Genomic DNA, 21,095 nt, shown 5'->3' with positions numbered 1-21,095 from the left:
TTGAGAGAAATAGGATTTTCAGCAATGGTTTCCTTACTTTGGGTGCTTTTGGGCGGGAAAGACACAACCCTGGCTAAGGAGAAATGCATTTTTGTAATGATTGACCATGAAAACATGGGTGTAGACACCAGATTTGTGATACTGCCATGTATAGTTTTCCAGATATTGATGAAAATAGGATTTTCGGTAATGGCGTCCCTATTTTGGGCGATTTGGGCGGGAAGGCACCGGCCCTGACCCGGCAGCAATGCATTTTTGTGATGTGGGGGTAGAACCCTTTCAACCCACGTGGTCAGTTGCTTCGGCACTTTTCACTTGAATAAACCTTCTGGGCTCCTGGTCCAATAGGGTGGCCTGGGCCCTTGTTTATTGGACATTTTCTCTCTTGTGTGTTATATCACTGATTTCATAAGCTAACAATCATCTGCTGTCATTGAGGAAGTGGATGTGTGTTACAAAATCATTGTTGCCAAATCTCTGCTGCTTTGTAGGAGTTTTTGTGCCGGCGTGACGTGTGCGGCTGGATGACGTGCAGTGTGCTCAGAGATGCAGCGCTCGCTTTCTCTCTCTTGGCAATGAACCAGAACAGCAGTTTTTGGCCAAGTGTAACCCCGTCGGGGATGAAATCCAAACTAGACAGCGTAAGGGGAAGCACTAAAAACAAAGCTTGCCATGAAATCCCAATAAAGTGAATGGAAAACGCCACCGAGCACGGATTTCACAACACGACCCCCACCGCACCCTCACCCCCAGCAAACGCCACGTCACAACTCGAGGAGGCATTCCCACTCTCTTCCCAGGACACGTTTCGCTCATTTTGATTATCACAACAATTATTCGGTTGCGAAGCGAACATTCTTCTGGCCATTACAGCAGTACGGTACATTTATTACTACAGTAACTAAATCCATCCCATCGCACAAATAATTGATCCAATGAATCATCTTGGTCGTCATTTGAATAACTTTTAAACGAAGAACTCTCGAGCTGCAACTTCCCAGGAATTGGGATCCATCTATCGTTATAAATAGCGAGACTCAGACAATAAGTTAATAGCTACACATGTTACAGGAAACATTGATCACATGACAAGTCGCGAGAGTAATGGAGATTTGAGGATGTGTTGGACGTACCGGACGAAGACTTGAGCTGTCGCTGTGAAAGAAGGAAGTTCGAGTAGAAGAAGCTCACGCTGGGAGGACCCGGTCCGTGCAAGGAGTGCAGGGGGTGAGGAGGCGTTCAAATCGAGTGCGGGGAGACATGGCTCGTCTCCAGATGCCGTTTGGACCAGAAATAAACAACACACAAAAAGGAAACTCAGAGTTATTGCACCAAATTTGACAAATAATTTGGAATCCGCATAGCAGCTGCTGGTTATAACAGCTGTTGCTGTCGAGCTTGGTTTTCTTCCCTCTACATTCTACAAGAGTGAGGCTCTTGGAAGAGCAGGTTAAGTTGACAGTGGGGTAGTGGGGCAACAATTGGGCACAACTGGCAAGGGAATGAACACTGAAAAATTGGGCAAAAAACACTGAAATATTGGGCAAAAAACACTGAAAACAGCATGTTAGATGGTTGGTTTAGGAAGGATTCATGGGGATAAGAAATATCATGGGTTAGGGTGGGGGATGACTCGAGATGGCGGTGCGGTGCCTGCTCGAAATCCTGGAAGGAAGAGTGGGAAAGAATGGAAACGTGAAGATAGTTCCAAAGATGGGAGAAACCAGGTAGTTTAGGTGTGCAGTCAGCCTGGATTTTGGAAGTTTAACCACCTGGAATAACGTGTGCATCCTGGAATTGTTGGGGAGGGTTGGAGGACCGAGAGAGTAGGAGCAATGTTGGAGAATAGAAGGTAGAAAACAGAGACCATCAGCCTCCCTGCAATGTGGTAGCAACAGACCTTGTGCTTTGGTCACATCACAGGAGATTCCAATCATTTTTAGAGCTTTCAATTCCACGGAATCCAGGAGAGACAGATGTGATGCTGGAGCACCAGCCCATAGTAGTGGAGTTATGCCTGTAACCGTAATAATGAGATCAACAGTGCCGTGACCGTCACTCTGTACCAATACTTTGATTACACGAGGCTTCCAATTCCGGTGAAGACCTCATGGTGCGTTCCAAGATTAAACCATCTGGTGGTGTGAGAACCCTCAAGTCAAACCACCAAGGTTTTCCATTGGGACTAAACTGGCAATGGAAAGCCATCTTCACCCGATTGAGAGAAATGCAATTGAGATGTTGAAGTTCAATCACCCATTGTGAAAACAAAACATAAAAATAATCAAGTATTCATAATGTTTCATAAATGAGCTTGCCAACTTGAAACAAATTGCCAGAGAGAGCGTACAGCGGCTCATTCAGTTACCGCCATCAATGTACCATTACTCCCTTACGAAGCAATGGCGCTGCCAACGTGGACACTCAACACGGATTGCACCGAGCGGTTGGCCGTTACCTTCCCAGCAGTCACTCAGTGCAGGTATTTGTGGATTTGATGAAGGTGCCAGTGATAACTCGCCTACTCTTCGTGAAAGACGCACCGTGGCATCCGTAACGTCCATCGGTGCCCACAGTGCTGGAAGACGGGTCCTCTGGTTTCAAAGTCCTTCCAATCATCACTTTCAAAGTGATGAATCTCCCTGCATGCGAAACACCAGGGTGACACTTTACAGCTGGATCAAGATTCAAACCCAGGTTAGACAGCTCAAATGTGAGTGGGTGTACCTCCAAGCTGTCCTGCCAACCAATCTATCAAACTAACCAGGTGTAAAATCTGCACAAAACATAAAAATTCTAACATGGGAGCGTAGAATTCCATCGCCCTTCTTTCAAATCACATTTCCATGAAAACTATTTTGTATGCTTGAAGAGTTGTGTGAATATTTGCGACAGATCTGGACTACAGCATTCCATAGAATTCCACCAGCAGTATGCTTGTCTTGATAAACCTCCTTCCTTAAAATCGCATTTTCAAAGAAAGTGATACAAATATTCACCTGCACGTTATTGGTGCAAAGATTAAAACCAAGACCCCAACACACAGACTGTCCCGGAAATGGGGTCCGCTATCCTGGATGCGGGCCGGCTGCATGGACTAGAGGTGTGCACACTCACCTTTGAGCCGTCTAACCTGGGTTTGAACCTTGGAGCAGCCACAATCCGTCATCCTGGTGTTCCACAGGCCCTCGATGTGTGTGACATCCCTTCTACCGGCATTAGTTGATCACCGTTAAATATCCCAAGATGTCCTTCATGAAGTGTAGGTGAGTTATCACCTGCACCCTGAAAAAATTACAAATTCCTACCCTAACTACTGCTGGGAAAGCAATGGCAAACCACCCAGTATAACCCTTGCCAAGAAACTGCCTCAGCAGCACAGACTCTCCAACAGAGTATGGTACACTTAAGGTGTATCAAGGTGACAGATGTAAAACCATCATCAACACGCTGCGGGGGCACATTGGCAACATCCCCCAACAACACTGAATTTAAAAACAAAATTCAAGAAGTGCAACATTTCAAAGTGTTATATTGAGCAAATCAATACATTCCTTTTTTGCAAAGGAAATAAAAATAAAAAAGCACAATATCCCTCTTTCTCATGTTAAACAATCCCAATCATCCCCATTGGAAACGTATCCCCATTTTTTACTACAACAGAACCATCCTCCATGAGGCCTACAAGAAACACTTCCCCCTTTCATACCACGACAAAACCACCCCAATATCAGGCCTACAGGAATAGGTTCCTCCTTTCCCTCTCGAGCAAGTTGGACCTGCACCGACCCGGCTTTTCCATCACAAAATACATATCACACCTTGGTCTGTCGAGGTCGTTTGACGAGGTACGAGTAAGATGTTCGAATACACCTTCTCATTCCTTATGTACGAGTTAAACAAGTGCTGCAAGTTTGTCTTACAAATCAATATGTGCTGTCCCAATGTACTTGTACAATGATGCGGAGTCTCAGACTACTAAAAAAAGAAAAAAAAAAAAAATTCACAGAGGAATCCTTATTCCTTTTAAACAATTAATTAGTAACATCTTGCTCACAAGAAACAATGTGACAACAACCAACTCTTCAGCTACGAGCCAAGTTCACCTTACCCCGCTGGACCGTTTCACATTGCAACTCGGTCAAATCTCCTGTAGTACACATTCCAATACGGGGCAGAATTGGGAAAATATTTCTAAAATATTCGCTTTTTTTTTTTTTAAGAGGGAAAAATCATGTCGTAAAAGTTTCAAAGCAGAAAAAGTCACAACATTCAGCGAACCATTATGGTGATGGCATCATAGTTGAGGACATTGGGAAGGAAACAATGTGGAGATTACAGTTCACTTCCCTAGAAACGAGGTGAACCAGCCTTGCTGGTGGAATGGGGGTAAAGTCTCGTTGCATTTGTCTCGCTCGTGTGGGTTCCATTGTCATGGCTGCTCAGTGGAAAATTGCTGCACTCCCGTGATGGAGTGGCGCCACATCCAGGATTAACCGTTCCCCTTGGAAATGTCCACAACTCCGCGTGAGTGTCCCGTGCTCCATACAGAGCTTATGGAACTCCGACTCCAAGCAGAGTTACCAACACGGTTGAAAAAAATTGTTATGACAACAAGATTATTGTGCAAAGTGTGATAACGAAGTGATAGCGTAAAATAAACTAACACACAGGAATGCTAAGAGATTTGCTCAAAGCGTTTCATTGTGCTAAACATTCGGCTACGCTCAAGCTTTCTAAAAGTTAATGGATGTGGTGTTCACATGGCCATTTCACTCACTAATCGCATACAAAAGGTCTAGCAACAACTGAATTTGTCTGAACAAATCACGAAGATGAGAAGGAATCAACGCAGACGAAAATAAACAAAAGGGTGGAACTGGCAAATGCTATCAACTCTGGGCAATGGAAATTCCCCGTCCGCGTGGGCCCTCCATAGTCGTCTCCGGTCCTGGCGGTTATGCGCCCAACGGTGAGACGGGTTCCCTTAAACTGGACTAGCGCAAGCTTGAAGAAGTGACAGTTCATGTAACAACTCTCCTGGAAAAGAAAGGAAGAGAAAAAGGAGAAACAAAGGCCTGATTAGCACAAATAATAATTATCTCTCAACAAACAAGTATCTTATTCAAGCCTGGTGTTGGCTTAGCGGTTAGTGCGCCGGCTTGGGATCCTAGGATCCTGGGTTTGAATCCCGGTCGATCGCTCAATTAACGCCAGGGGGGGTTGACTCCGCCTGTCATCCCTCCGAGGTCGGCAAATTGAGTACCAGTTCACTGGTAATTCCCTGTGTGTCGCAAGAGGCGACTAGCAGAGTTGGCGGCAGGAAGGGCATCCGGCCATAAAACATTGCTTCAAAAAGGGGACCAGGGTGCCCAAAAAAGGCCAACCTCTGGTCTGTGGGGAAAAATGGCCTCTAAAGGTGTTTCGAGATGAGTATCTTATTCACCAACTAGTTGCATGCACCAGTCACTTCTAATACTCCAGCAGTACTTGCAATCCGATGCGTTTACAGGGTTTCAAGCAATTGCTTTCTTCCAAAAAATAAAACACTTGACATTGCAAACTATCCCCACGTTAGCATTTGAGAAAAGTTCCGAAGGTCATTCGGTATGAGAGATGCCACCCTTATCGTTAAGCGACTCGATTCAAAAAACTTATTTGGCAACTCGTATGAAAAACAGAGTTCTAAAGAATTCCAAACAATAACAACAACCAAAGTAGTGCAAAGTAGAAGATGCAGTGATGTTACTGGTGCTGTGCCCCGACAACCTACCCTTGCTCTGGAGCACGTTTGATGACATCACCTTCACATTTTTCATCCCGATCAATGGTATCCAAACTCTTCGCAACATCTACATTTTCTTCTGAAGGTTCTTCTCGCTGAGCGAGCGTTTCAATTTGAACCTCTTCCCTTGTCCGAGTGGGTTCATAATCGTGGCGTTCAGAAACTGTTTTGGAATCGTCAACATGCCACCCATCATCTCCTGCGAAGTACAGTACAATAACATCAAAAGAAGATCAGCACCTTTGGGTTCATCAGTTACAAAGAGATGTATGATAATTATGATATGATTATTAGTATTTGGCTGGCATGGTGGCCAGGTACACACACTCACCTCTAAGCTGTGTAGCCTGAGTTTGAAACCCGACCCAACTATAAGCTGTTACCTTGATGTCTCACAGGCCGGATGATGCATCAATGTGTGTGCCGTCCCTCGGATGGACGTTAAACTGTGCGTCCCATCTGGTGGTGGGTTTTAAAGGTGGTGGGTGCTAAAGATTCCCACAGTATTCTTCACAAAGAGAGGGTGAGTTATCGCCAGCACCATGAATAAACAACAAATTCCTGCCCAAACGAGGCGAATGTCAGGCCTGACCAGGGCGGTTTGTGAAAGATTTGGGCCAAGCATCCCCCGGCCGACCCCACAAGGTGGGATAATAGTGGCCATTGAAGAGCAACAAACAGGTGTCCTTCGTAAAGAATAGGAGAGCTATCGCCAGCACCATGAAGAAATTACAAATTCCTGCCCAAACTAGGCGAATGTCAGGCCTGGCCAGGCCGGTTCATGAAATATTTGGGCCAAGCATCCCCCGGCCGACCCCACAAGGTGGGATAATAGTGGCCGTTAAAGAGCAACAAACAGGTGTCCTTCGTAAAGAATAGGCGAGCTATCACCAACACCATGAACAAATTACAAATTCCTGCCCAAACTAGGCAAATGTCAGGCCTGGCCAGGCCGGTTCATTAAATATTTGGGCCAAGCATCCCCCGGCCGACCCCACAAGGTGGGATAAAAGTGGCCATTGAAGAGCAACAAACAGGTGTCCTTTGTAAAGAATAGGCGAGCTATCGCCAGCACCATGAACAAACAACAAATTCCTGCCCAAACGAGGCGAATGTCAGGCCTGACATGGGCAGTTCGTGAAAGATTTGGGCCAAGCATCCCCCGGCCGACCCCACAAGGTGGGATAATAGTGGCCATTGAAGAGCAACAAACAGGTGTCCTTCGTAAAGAATAGGAGAGCTATCGCCAGCACCATGAAGAAATTACAAATTCCTGCCCAAACTAGGCGAATGTCAGGCCTGGCCAGGCCGGTTCATGAAATATTTGGGCCAAGCATCCCCCGGCCGACCCCACAAGGTGGGATAAAAGTGGCCATTGAAGAGCAACAAACAGGTGTCCTTCGTAAAGAATAGGCGAGCTATCGCCAGCACCATGAACAAATTACAAATTCCTGCCCAAACTAGGCGAATGTCAGGCCTGGCCAGGCCGGTTCATGAAATATTTGGGCCAAGCATCCCCCGGCCGACCCCACAAGGTGGGATAATAGTGGTCGTTAAAGAGAAACAAACAGGTGTCCTTCGTAAAGAATAGGTGAGCTATCACCAGCACCATGGACAAATTACAAATTCCTGCCCCAAATAGTGCTGGGAGAGGGATGGAAAACAGCCCTTGCCAAGAAACTGCTTCAGCAGCACCAACACTCTGTACCATAGTATGGTACATCAGAATCAGAATTATTACAACATGGTGTTTTTAATCACCAATTCATGTCTTCACCCACCTCCACGTGGATAAAATACTCTGCGCATTGTGGAAAGAATGATGAGTTTTGAAACGTTTCACACATAGCGTCGTATACAGAAGTGAGGATGCAAGTAAATACAAGGGATTCGACTCAACGATATCATTTTGAGAGAACGAGGTGATCCAGTTGACTTGTTTTACAAGTGCCTCCTCTATTATAACAAGGAGAACTTGTCTACTCCACAAACAGGCTCTGAAACCAAGAGTTGTGGGTTGATGCGGCAAAGCAATAAATACAATTTGTACAACAAGAAGAGGCCCTTAACTACTCAAGGTAAACCAAGCACCACTGGGACACCCTCTCGGTGCGTTGAGTAAGGTATTCTAAGGGCTCACTTCAAGTAGTTAATGCAAATAAAAGCAAAATGAGACTTTTGCGCAGCATTTCCATCCTGGCAAGTGTATACTCAGCCAATTACCTTGAATGGGCGTTCTTGAACCTTGGCTATCTTGATACTGCAATTCAGAATCTTCTTCGATATCCACCTGCTACGATAGTCATTTCAACACAAATTGAACTCTATTGTCCCATTGCACATTTTGAAACTATACACCTGAATTAAACTACAATCTAAATGTCCTACATCAGATGTAAACCTAAAGAACAAAATGTTATCTTTCAAAGAACTCACCTGCACCCTGATGGGTTGGATCTCTCCAGTAGACCAGGCCCACTGGAGGTAACTGAACAGAACCAGAACTGTCAGAAAAGCAAAGTTGCTCGAAATTCCCAAGACTGCTGACAGAAATGGGTAGTTGTACAGGAGATATCTGCAACAAATAAGAATGAAAACCATTTGAGAGAAATGACAATGGGAATCCACTAAATTTTCCTGGTGGATCCCACTACACCTACACCCAAGTACCCCAAACTAGCTCGCACTACTAATTGGGAGTTCTGTGTACTTTGTCAAGAGCACACCAGGGAAGCTTTGCAGTTTCCAGCTAAACCAACCAAGGCATTCATCAGCAGCGGCTACAATTCACCGTCGCATCAAAATTCACCTTTTTCAGTTGCAAGAATTTGGGAAGATACCAATGGATATAGATATTGAAAGACTCATTATGGGGATGGAAATCGATACTACAATGATTACACACTCTGCTGGCTGGTATAAAACGTTCTGTTAAAGTTTAATCAAACAAAGCTTGAACGACTACAGAGGAACAGAATGCTGGGACGTCATCAGCTGTGCACGCTCGTTCGAGCCTTAGCAGTGTAGATCCTACAGAGCCCATCCGTTTCCTCTGTGACGAGTCAGCTGGCTCCGAAGGCCTCCTTGAAGCTTACACCTATGACAAAGATTTGAGGGTTCAAGAAGACTGCGCTGATTGCCAACCTCACATCTGGGGACATAGTTGCCACTGAGGCAAAGTACGATCACAAATGTGTTGTGAAACTCTACGATAGAGCAAGAGCTGCTGACAGAAAATGAGCTGATCAGGACCTAGATGTTCACCCACTCGGCATTGTTTTTGCAGAGTTAGTGGCCTACATGGAAGACTTCCGCATGGACAAAGGTGTTGTTCCAGTCTTCCAGCTAGCTGATCTAGCAGGGATGTACACGACCCGTCTGGAACAGATGGGTGCTAATGTTGCTGAGGACCGAATTCATATCACAAGATGGACAACGAAGTTACTATCTGTGTTTCCTGATATACGGGCACATTCACAGGGGAGAGGTGTGCTTCTTACATTTGATGATCGCATTGGTGGTGCTGTTAGGAAGGCCCGCGACCATGACAATAATGCAATGCATTTGGCATGAGCAGCACAAGTCCTGCGCAGAGAGATGTTTGAGAAATACTCATTCGAACAAGGATCTCAGGAAGATGCTGTACCACCGTCCGTTTTGGCTCTTGTCAACATGACACCGGAGGGTCCAAACATCAAGCATCTAACACAAGTTGTCGCCGAGAACAGTACGACAGCAGCTCTCTCCATATCTCAGATCCTGATGTTCAACAGTGTGAATCATGCACGAGCTGCCAATTCCTCTGGTACAGTTCACCACAACTGTGACCATGACGTGCCACTTCCACTGTGCACTGCACTGAAGATGCATACAGTGACTCCTGACCCTCAGCTTTCAGGTCCATCAGTTAGTGGAAGGACACTGCGGGGTGGACACCATTCTGGACCACTCTTCCAGAAGCACCACAGTCATGCTATGAACTCATTAAATGTGGCTGCAAAAGGGAATACAGAGAATGGTGTAAATGTTTCAAGGCCTCACTCAAGTGCACAACCCTCTGCTCTTGTTCTGGAGAATGCCAGCACGAAGCTGCTACTCAGATCAATAATGTTCGCTGCTGCAGCACCGGGACAGGGTCAGAAAGACTATGTGGCATCTAAATACATGTACCCTATGTCTCCTCAGGTACATTTACAGTCACGTGAAAAAGTAAGTACACCCCATGTAAAGTCTTGACTTTTTCAACATATTTCAACCTACAGCTATTTGATCTTCATTTCAACAATATTGATAGATAAAGGTGATATAATATAACAAATATCATGAAACATTTACATTTTGTAGTCCATTGTATAATTTAAATAAACATAAATGCAAATATCGCATGTGGAAAAAGTAAGTACACCCTTGGCTCTAATAGGTGGTATTGCCCCCTTTGGCAGAAACAACCTCAAGTAGGCGTTTCTTATAACTGTCTACCAGTCTCTGACATCGACTGGGAGAAATTTTTGCCCACTCCTCCATGCAGAATTCTTTCAACTGTGCGATGTTTGAGGGGTTTCTTGCATGCACGGCTCGTTTCAAATCCCCCCCAAAACATCTCGATGGGATTTAGATCCAGGCTTTGACTTGGCCATTCCAGAACCCTCCATTTCTTTCTTTTCAGCCATTCCTTGGTGGATTTACTGGTATGTTTAGGGTCATTGTCATGTTGCAAGGTCCACATTCGGTTGAGCTTCAACTTTCCGACAGATGGCCTCACATTATCCTCAAGCACCCTCTGGTACAATGAAGAATTCATAGTGAATTCTATGATGGTGAGCTGCCCAGGCCCTGATGCAACAAAGCTGCCCCAAACCATAATATTTCTACCACCATGCTTTACATTTGGTATCAGGTTGTTGTGGACAAATACTGTCTTTGGTTTTCGCCAAACATGTCTTCTGGTACTGTGGCCAAATAGCTCTACCTTTGAGTCATCTGTCCAGAGCACTTTTTTTTCTTTTGTATACTGAATCGAGGCTCGTGAAAGAGCTAACATTTACTTCACAAACAAATTAACCAGACAAACAAAATATATTGTTACGGACACGACTTAGATGTTATGATGGGCCGAGCGGAATGGCCGCCGTGTTCGCACAAGTTACCCGATTATACTCGAACGTTGGCCGAGTCGCGCTACGCTAGATCAATGAAGGAAAGGACACAACGGCTAGGTTCAATGACACGACACCAGGGGTACAGTTCTCAAGGCCTCCGGAGGAGGTTATATTAGTTCGGAACGTTTAGATTACAGGGATGAGAGAGACAGCATAGAAAGATAGGCACTTAATTACGGTCTTAATAGTAACCCCAACAGACGACAGATAAACGGGACAAAACTGACTCACACGGGGATTGATGGCAAGGAAGGCAGGTAGTCGATGGCTCAAGGTGCACTCTTGGCTCAGGGACAGGATACAGTACGGTCCAGTAGATGCAGGGAGGTGTCACAGCGCTCGGAGGTCGCGACTGGTTCTTCTTCGTGGCTGAGGCGCATCTTACCTCACGTCCGGTAAGTGGCTGCGTATATCCGGCGGGGAGTGACACGCCCTCGGCTCGTTAGCTCCGCCCCAGATGGAATCGGCCCGTTGCTTCTCATTGGGTGCGGGGGGGTTACCGGGCTCCGCCCTTGACGAGGAGCTGACAGCCAGCCCCTTCGTGGTAACCCCGTAACCTGGAGCACATGGGCCATGGCGGCTAACCGAGCCGGAGTGAGGACGCCCACTCCCCGCACCGCGGCCGTGCCGCCCCCGCTTTGGTTGTAGTTGTTGTTGTTCCATGAGATGATGGGAGGATGCGGAGATGAGGTTGGGGGGGAGGTATTGGGAGGTCCTAAACTCACTACTGGTGCCATACAATCACATTCTGGTGCAACGAAGAGTCAGAATTAATGGAAACGAGTCCTTAACTGACATAGACTAAGAATAACTAGCAAGAGGTCCGAAAGTTGTCTACGTGAGATGCGGTGGACCTGGGCACGACATTTAATAGGGGAAAAAGGGGAAGGTCGTTTCTATAGAGTGTTGTTTACAGACAATGGGACTAGGGAATGGGGGATTGGGGATAGTTGGGGAGTATTGGGGAAATAGGGGAATATTTACAAGCGGATATGGAGGCCAAATCCCATATCCGCAACATTGCACCCTTCTCTACCCTCGGGGCGTCCCGACCCGATAAATTTTTACCTATTTTAGTGTGGCACTCAGATGTAGTTCCCTCTACTATTAACTCTACCCTGAGTGCGACAGTTTTACAGATATTCACAAATGAGTAAATATGTCCCCCTGCGACGTTGCACCCTTCTCCTCACAGAAACACACCCACAGGATAACCGAATCGCGGAAAGAATTCTCAAACTAAACATACAGCCGGTAGGGAGCATTATTTACAAGACTACGCTGATATTTACACTACGATCCAGGACCTGTTTTTGGAGGAACACATGCAGATGTTATGCATAGAGAGAGCACGCATGCCAGCATCGATACACCAACCCACGAGTGCTCTGTGGCCTTACGGCCTTTAATAATGTGCAGAGCACCCCTTCCAAGCACCAAAAGCACCACCCCAGCACCAATCGGTGCAGTCACCATTGTTCATTAAAATAAAAACAACAACCCCTAACCCTGCAGGTGTCTCTTGCTCTTCGTGTGGTGCACTTGGCCTTCTTGCTTCCCTAGAAATAAAGAAAGGCGCCAACCGCGTCCATTTCTTTATTGTGGCCGTCAAGGGGGCCAACTATTAATGGTTCACCTGTTTGGCATAGGTGCCACGTTGACCCAGAGGTCCACCAATGGGTGGTGCTTGGCCGCAAAAGAACTGCGGTCCATTGTGGGTGGCCACCAAAATTGCGGTCCATATGGTGTATCGATCCAGGCAGCAAGCAGCGAAAGTGCAGGCCCACAACTGCGGAGCCAGCACCTCTCTCTCCTCTCTCTCTGCCCCAAAGCCAGATCCTCGGAGGTGGGAGACAAAAGAAGAAGACAAGTGAGTAAGGTGGTAAGGGCGCAAAAGTGCACGCAATACAAGATGATGCACAATGGGGGCACATGGGAACCAGGTGAGACAGGTACGTTCCTACCGTATGCTCCCCCCCACCAGGTAACCTACATTGCCCCTCCCTTACCCCTTACTGTATCTACAAAACACAACACTACCCATAAACATCTACTTTACTAATCAACAAACGTCCCTACTGTCTTCCCCGTTCCTCCCATAAACCAAATTCGTCTTCTCTCCCTCCTAACCAATCAAATTTGCCATTTTCAACTCTCATCAAAATTTGCCATCTCCAACTGAACATCAAAATTTGCTATCACCAATTCATCATCAGTCCCTCCTAGGGAGGGAGAGATGGAATCACCCCAAGGTCTCATCCACGTCGTGATGCATCTCACAAATCCAACAGCAGTCCTTACTTCCTGCAACACAAAACAAAGAAAACACAGGTGTGGAGTCATCATCATCACCACAGGTAAGTGGCTGCGTATGGTGCGACAGGTTCATCAATCCTAACTATTTCCTAAATGACTTTAACAACTTTACATTACCCGGGGTCTTTCTCCTGCCAACCCATTGGCCCTCTTACACTATGGGTTCTAAAAACCAATTCCCATTGACCAAACTGTGGTGCTTTTCAATTTGGGGTCTCACTCCCCCGATTCGTCTCCCGGTGCCTTCGCACAATTTCTGGGCTGTGGCGTGTACCTCTCCCAGCGGGTCTACCCACCTGCACACCCCCACCACTGCAGTTGCCTCCGAGCTTACCTGCTCCTTACCCTAACCTAACTACCTGGGGAAGGCCCTCTGGCGCTCTCCCCACTCGGTGCCCTCTCTGGCACTGGGCTGCCCGATCCACACCCGGGATCCTCAGGCACCCTCTCACAACTACCGGCTCCCAGAGCCCACCTGCGGCCTCACCTGGCCGACATCCTCACAGTGGTGGAGTGCCCAACCAACTACACACACTAACAGGCTACACGCCCAGCCATTTCCACAACACTAATGCACCCATCCACAATACCATTCTGTCACCCGCACCACAGATGCCAATATCCAACCACAATTTACCTGTACCCTCTACCTAACACTTACACTACCCGCCCCGGGTACTCGTGAAAGGGGTCCACTCTTCCCCCATCCACACCTTCGCACCATGCACACCACTCCGTACCACTTACTCCAACTCTCTCCACACACCTGTACCTGCACACCTGTGCTCTCACACCTGGTGCCACCTGCACCCTTCTCTCCCCAAGCGCATTCGCGCTGATCCACAACACTCATTACTCACACACTGTTCCACACACCTGTCCAGTTGCACACCTGTGCAATCACACCTGTTCAATTCTCACCTGTTCAATCCTCACACACACGGCATCATCTCAGCTAACTACTCCCCTCTGAAACTTGCGCTTTCCAGTCGTCCCTTTAAACTATTGCGCTCCCACGTCATTATCATCCATACTAATCTACCTGCGTCCCCACTACAGGTATCAGTCACTAACTAAACTTAACGTCACCTAATGTCATCTTCGCTAGATCCCTATCAATATCCTAACCCACCCGGGCTAGTTTTCACTGCCATACACCCCATAAGCTATTGCTCCTTTGCCCCATCTATATGGGAAGGGTGGCAAGGGTGCCACCCTTACCCACCGGGCCCATCGCTCCTTAATCCCCCAGTCCTCTGGCACTAATAAGCCCCCCTTATTCAGAGGTACTGGGTCCCGCCTCGGCATCTAAAGCCGAGGCAATCCACGGGGGCGCCTGCTCGCCGGTGTAAGGCCTTATCCGGTCGGCGTGGACGATCCGAGGGAGGGCGCGTGGCCCCATTTTGATCTTAATGACCACGTCACAGATTTGCGACAGGACGACTCCTGGGCCTTGCCAGGGGGAGGTGAGCTTTGGGCACCTTCCCTTCCGCCTCCAGGGATTAAAGAACCAAATCTTCATCCCCGGAGCGTATTGACTCCCCTGGCTCCGGTCGTCGTACCTGCGCTTCATCTTTTCCCCCGCCAGATGGAGTTGGCGGCGGGCGAAGGCATGGACTAGCTCCATGCCTTCCTCTAGGTGACGTGCGTACCCCTCCCTCGGCGGGTTAACCACTGTGTCTGGCACGGGACCGCATAGCAAGTCGGCGGGAGCCCGTAACTCCCGCCCATACATAAGCAACGCTGGACTGCATGCGGTGGCCCCGTGCTGGCTGGTTCGGTAGGCCATAAGCAAATAAGGGAGATGTTCGTCCCAGTCATCCTGACGGGTGGCGGTGAACAGTGCCAGTTGTTGGATTAGAGTTCGGTTAAATCTTTCCACCATCCCGTCAGATTGAGGTCTTAAAGGCGTTGTTCTGGTTTTCCGAATTGACAGGAGACTGCACACATCTTTTAGCAATTTGCTCTCAAAATTTCGTCCCTGGTCGGTGTGCAACTCCTGTGGAATCCCATGCCGGCACACAAATCCTTCCACGAAGGCCTGCGCTACCACCCCTGCTTCTTGGTTGGGGAGGGCATAGGCCTCCGGCCACTTGGTGAAGTAGTCCATCACAACGAGGATGTACTTATTACCTAGGCGGGTGCGGGGTAGTGGGCCTAGGATATCCATGGCCACCCGCTCTAGGGGGGCCCCCACCTGGTGTAATTGAAGGGGGGCCCTCATCCTCCGTGCTGGTCCCTTTTTGGCAGTACAGGCGTCGCATCTCCGACACCAGTCCTGTATGTCGCGCCCCATATTCACCCAATAAAACCTCCGGCGTACCCGCAATGTCGTCTTTGTCCTGCCCAAATGGCCGCCGGGGCGGGTACCATGCACCTGTTGCAATATATCGGTCTTAAATTTGTTTGGGACTACCACCAGCCAGGAAGTTTTATCAGAGGGAACCTCCACCCACTTGCGATACAAGATGTTATCCTTCAATTCCAGGGTTTTCCACTGAGCCCAATATGCCTTTGTTTGCGCCCCGAGGGGGGTGACCTCTTCCCCCTTTGGTCTTTGCCCCAATTTGACCCAATTGAACACTGGCCCCAGGACAGGATCCTCCTGCTGGGCCGTGCTCCATGCCAAAGTTCCGAATTCCTCATCTGCGGTTAGTGGCAAAATTGGCCCTCTCACCCGGGTTGCCCGGACAACGAGGGTCGGGTCCGAATCGCCCAATTGTTCCCTCTCCTCGTGTCTCGCACAAAATTTGCAGTTTTCCCCCAGACAAGGACGCCGAGAGAGTGCGTCCGCATTACCATGGGCCTTCCCGGCCCTATGGGCCACATCAAAATCGTACTGCTGCAACTTTTCCAACCACCTTGCAATTTGGCCCTCTGGTTCCTTGAACCGAAGGAGCCATTGCAAGGAGGAATGGTCAGTTCTAACCAAAAATTTCCGCCCGTACAAGTACGGGTGGAAATGGTTCATGGCAGCCAGCATAGCCAATAACTCTTTGCGAGTGACGCAATAATTTCGCTCGGGCCTACTTAAGGCCCGACTATAATAACCAATCACTCTCTCCACGCCCTCCTGTGTCTGAGACAAAACTGCGCCCAATCCTTCCTGGCTCGCATCCGTGTCCAGGGTAAATGCCCCGTCACTAGTGGGGTAAGCTAGAAGGGGTGCGGATGTTAGACACCCCTTCAATTTTTGGAAGGCCTCGTGGCACTCCCGTGTCCAATTAAATCGCGTCCCCTTCTCCGTAAGCCGGTGGAGGGGACGGGCCAACTCCGCAAATTTCGCCACAAAGCGCCGGTAGTAGGAGCAGAGTCCCAAAAATCCCCGCACCTCTTTGATGGTACGTGGTGCGGGCCACTCCTCTACCGCTTTAATTTTGTCTGGGTCCGTTTTTACCCCCTCGCGGCCGATCACGTGACCTAGATAGGCCACCTCTCTTGCAAACAAAGTGCACTTACTCGGGTTCAGCTTCAACCCTGCCTGTCTGAGGCACCCGAACACCTGGTCCAAATTAGCTACTGCCTGGGGGAACGTTTGGGCATGTACCAGGACGTCATCCAGGTACACCAGGCATGATTGCCATGGCATGCCGCCTAGTACATGCTCCATCAATCTTTCAAAGGTGGCGGGGGCGTTACACAAACCAAACGGCATCACAGTAAACTGATACAGTCCCTTACCTGTGGAAAATGCCGTTTTCTCCTTCCCTGCCCTATCCATCTCCACCTGCCAATACCCACTCTTGAGGTCCAAAGTTGTGAACCAATTTGAGCCCGCAACGGCATCGAGGGTGTCATCAATCCTTGGCAGGGGATATGAGTCCTTGAGTGTCACGTTGTTTAGCTGGCGATAGTCCACGCAGAACCGCGTGGTCCCATCCTTCTTTTTGACCAGCACAACAGGTGACATCCAAGGACTTCCCGAGGGCTCGATCACACCTGCGTCGAGCATTTTTTCAACCTGCTCGTCAGCTTCCGCCCTCTTGCTCCAAGGGAGCCGTCGGGCGGCCTGACGAATAGGCCGGGCCTCACCGGTGTGGATCTGATGTTTCACCAGGCCCGTACGTCCAATATCCTCGGTGGACAGGGAGAAGAGGTCCAAATGGGACCCAACCAGTTTGTGTAAGGCCTCCCTCTGGGTACCTCCCAACTCTACGCTACTACGATTTACCATCTCGCAAATGGGATCGGGCCAACTCCTACTTCTTATTGAAGGCTCCCCCCGGGGTCGGCTCGGCTGGACGTTCTCGCCCCTCACTGTCGCGACTTCCTCAACTGGGGTGCAGCCAGCTACCCTCGTGCCCCTTACTATAGTGCGTGGTTCTGTACTCATATTTATTACTCGGACGGCCACTACCGGTCCGTCCGTTTTTACAAGGGTGCGGCCCACGATTAAACCCGGTATGGACTGCGCTGCCACCGGTTCGACCAGGCCGCAGGACTCCTGCCACGTTGGGCGAGCTGCCCACCGGGCCGGCACTATCGCCTCGGCCCTTGGGGGGATGGTCACGGCCTCGGAAGCCTCCAGCTCCGCTCTCTCGGCCGTGCTCACTCCCCCTAACGGCAGCTCTTCTACTCCCACCTGCAGGATCCCCCGGCACAAGTCGATTTTACAGCCGCTGGCAGTCAACAGGTCCAACCCTATTAAACATGGGTCGCACACCTCCGCCACCCAAACATCTATCTCCCTCCTTACCGACCCTAACTTGAGGGTCACAGAACCACGCCCTATGATCGGGGCCGTTACCCCGGTAGCAAGCTGCAAACTATAATTTTGCAGGCGCTGGATCTTATCCCAGCCACCTGCGCTCGAATCAAGGACCACAGGGCTGATGATCGTGGCGCTAGCTCCTGTGTCCACTACGGCGTCTACCCCCACGCCGGCAATTTTGCATCTAATTGTCAGGCTACCGGTTCCAATTTGGCCACAATAAATGACCTGTCGCGTCAATGAGGGCTCTCCTCCATCCTCTGCTGCCGAACACCGCCCTACGTGCCCGACACCTTCTAGTTTCCCGGGGTCTGGCGGGGGGGTGTCTGGGGTCGGCTAACCCGCTCCCCCCTGGGCGGAGTTGAGGACCTCAACCGCCGGGGATCATCCCGGCGCGTGGCTCGACAGTGCCGCACCAGGTGACCCAGACGGTTGCAAGTATAGCACCTCACCTGGTAAGGTGCTTGTCTCCGGAATTCCAAATTTCCCCCCCTGTAGGTCCGAATTGGATTACCCGCTCGTGGTCCACCGCGGGCCACCTCCGGGGCCGCCTGCCATGGTCCAGGTTCCGCCAAGCGCTGGTCCACCAGCCTCCGGACCATGCCCGCCAGGTCAGGACCCACGTCGGGGGCGGGCCCCCTAAGGGGTCCGCCCTCCATCGGGGGTCCCACCTGGCGGACCGCCATTGCGAGACGCTCGCCCCCCCGGGCCAGGGGCCTCGCTGCTTCCCAACGGGCCGCAGCGTCAGCCGCCTGGCTCAGAGTCTGCGGGCGCCACATGGCGAGCTGTTGCCGGAGCTCAATGTCCGGGAGGGCCTGGATAAAATGGTCCAGCGCCAGGCTTTCCCGGGAATCCGCTGCCATGCTAGCATGTGCGATCCCCACTGCGCGGCGAATGTCGTGGGCAAGTTCCCCGATGGCTTCCTGGGGCTTGCGTTTTCGCAGCGCGAGCTGAGCTTTAACAAGCTCGCTCTGCTGTTCAATGCCGAATCGATTAATTAGGGCGTCGCGGAGGGCTGGCAGGGTGAGAGCACCCGCTGGTAATGCCGTCAGCACCTCCGCCGCCGCGCCGCGCAATGCGGCCACCAGGTGTACTCCACCTTCGTCCTCACCCCAACCGTTGCCCTTACACACACAGTCGAACTGCGCCAGGTACGCGCGTAGATCACTCTTGCCGTCATACGGCGCGAGTGGGACCTTGTGGGACCACCTCGTATGCGAGTCGTTGCCCGCCTGCCGGACCCCGTGCGTCGCCCCTTGCGGGGTCAGCGCGGGGCCGAACCGGCCGGGCCCCCACAGTACATTACCCCCAAGGGGCTCTCGTGCCTCCCCGGTCCCTCCAACAACTACCCCTGTTGGTGTCGATGCATGGGTCACACCTCCGTAACCCGCTACCCATTCCATACCACCACAACCTTGCTCACCCACACCTCGCACCTCTCGTTCCATACCCTCCGGACCAGCCATACACCTCACTCGTGGCCTCTCACGAACATCCGGGTCTATCTCGACCCCCAAGCTTATTTAATCACCTGGCGCATCATACGCACGACCATATTGGTCACCACTTACACCGGGTCCTCTTTCTCTTCGCTTCTCCTCCATCACCTGCGAATCCCTCATCCGGTTAATGAGCACATCATCACGATCCGAACACAGACTTTGGACCAATTCTTTTACTTCCTCCTTTATCTCTTTCTTATCCTCTCTCCGTCGCTTCTTAATTTCGCTCACCCCTTCTTCCACTTCTTCTAATTTCTGCTTCACCTCTTTTATTCCCCGGTACGTCTCCTCAAGCTCGTCCTCCAAGGCTACCTTGACCGTTTCCATGTGCGTCTTCATCTGCCGGTCCTTCGTCTCCATTACCTCTATCACCTCGTCCAACCTTGTTGTCAATCCCTCACGTACCATCTGACATTCCCTCTTCGTCGCTACCAAGTAATGTTTTAGGTCATTTTGTGTCGCTTTTAACCCTCCTATTACCGCAGTGTTCCTTTGTACCTACTCCACTAACTCCGTCTGTCCCACCGTCAGCTGCTCCACCTCCTGCGTCAGGTCCTCTATGCCCCCTTGCAATTTTACAGTCCCCTTTCTCACCTCCTTCTCCATGTGCTCCTTACAGTGCCTCACCTCCTCGCGCACTCCTCCGACCTCCTCACTCACACCTCTTCTGATCTCCTCTCCCATCACTTGCCTCTCCTGCCCAGATGCCACCCTCATCTGCTCCATTTCCTCCCTGTGAGCATCCAGTTTGGTTTCTACCCCCATTCTGACCCCCTCTATCTGCTGCCCCATTTGGTTAACTTCCCTTTCCGCTTGGTCCCTCATGTCCCTCAATTTGCCTTCCATACTATTTTCTAACCCCTCTAACCCCTTTTGCATCCCTTCCATTTGATTCTCTTGAGCGGCCATTCTGTTTTCTACCCCCATTAACCCATTTCTCACCTCTTTTATCCCGTTGTCTAACCCCTCAAAATTATTGTCTAACTTCCCAAATTTCTTGTCTAACTCCTCAAAATTATTGTCTAACTTCCCAAATTTCTTGTCTAACTCCTCAAAATTATTGTCTAACTTCCCAAATTTCTTGTCTAACCCCTCACCGGTACCCCTCGCTTCGTCCCTCATTGCCCCCATTTGGCCCTCTAATCGCTCACTATCAGCCCTCATTCCCACAATTTGGTTTCCCAACCGCTCACCCAATCGCTCAATTTGGCTCCCCATACTCATCTGTACAGCTGCCTGTAGCTGCGCAATGAGGGCCTGCATGTCAATCGGCTGCATGTTAAAGCCCGTTGATACAGCGGGCTCGGCTACCGCGCGCTCTTGCGAGGCGCCATTTTGCGCGCCCGCAACGTCGGGCGCAACGACGCTATTTTGTGCGTCTGCTACCCTCACTGCTTCGCTCTCCTCATGTCCCTCAATTTGGTCCTGGATCGACCCTGCCTCACTCTCCTCTACCGGACCCCAGCCGACTTGGTCTGCCATAGCGCGACTTTCAAAATTCGGGTTTTTATATTTTGTAAAACACAATCAAATTTCGCCGTTATAATTTCGAGCGCGTAAAACGCGCTCCGGATCGAATCTCACTCCTCGACACCAATTGTTACCCTAATGGTACAATTGGT

At 49.9% G+C, this 21,095-nt stretch overlaps 2 protein-coding genes across 5 annotated transcripts in view; both read right to left on the bottom strand.

Moving 5' to 3' along the window:
• Positions 1-1,480, bottom strand: part of LOC137434492 (complement C1q tumor necrosis factor-related protein 6) — a 35,353-nt gene extending 33,873 nt beyond the window's left edge. Inside the window, exon 1 of the mRNA XM_068127552.2 lies at positions 1,134-1,480. The gene's annotated coding sequence lies outside the window, so the exon portion shown is untranslated. The remainder of the gene's footprint in view (positions 1-1,133) is intronic.
• A 2,035-nt stretch (positions 1,481-3,515) lies between these two features.
• BSCL2 (BSCL2 lipid droplet biogenesis associated, seipin) overlaps positions 3,516-21,095 on the bottom strand; it is a 67,282-nt gene continuing 49,702 nt past the window's right edge. For all 4 annotated transcript variants that reach the window (XM_068127548.2, XM_078785605.1, XM_068127549.2 and 1 more), the window contains 4 exons: positions 8,222-8,360; positions 8,009-8,078; positions 5,774-5,984; positions 3,516-5,040 (listed from right to left, as the gene is read on the bottom strand). In XM_068127548.2, coding sequence (XP_067983649.1) covers positions 5,025-5,040; positions 5,774-5,984; positions 8,009-8,078; positions 8,222-8,360 — 436 coding nt within the window. In that variant the 3' untranslated portion in view covers positions 3,516-5,024. The remainder of the gene's footprint in view (positions 5,041-5,773; positions 5,985-8,008; positions 8,079-8,221; positions 8,361-21,095) is intronic.

This window comes from Myxine glutinosa, chromosome 10 (genome assembly GCF_964187855.1).
Source record: "Myxine glutinosa chromosome 10, kmMyxGlut1.1, whole genome shotgun sequence".
Taxonomy (NCBI): Eukaryota; Metazoa; Chordata; class Myxini; order Myxiniformes; family Myxinidae; genus Myxine; species Myxine glutinosa.
This window is presented reverse-complemented; position numbering and strand designations above follow the sequence as displayed.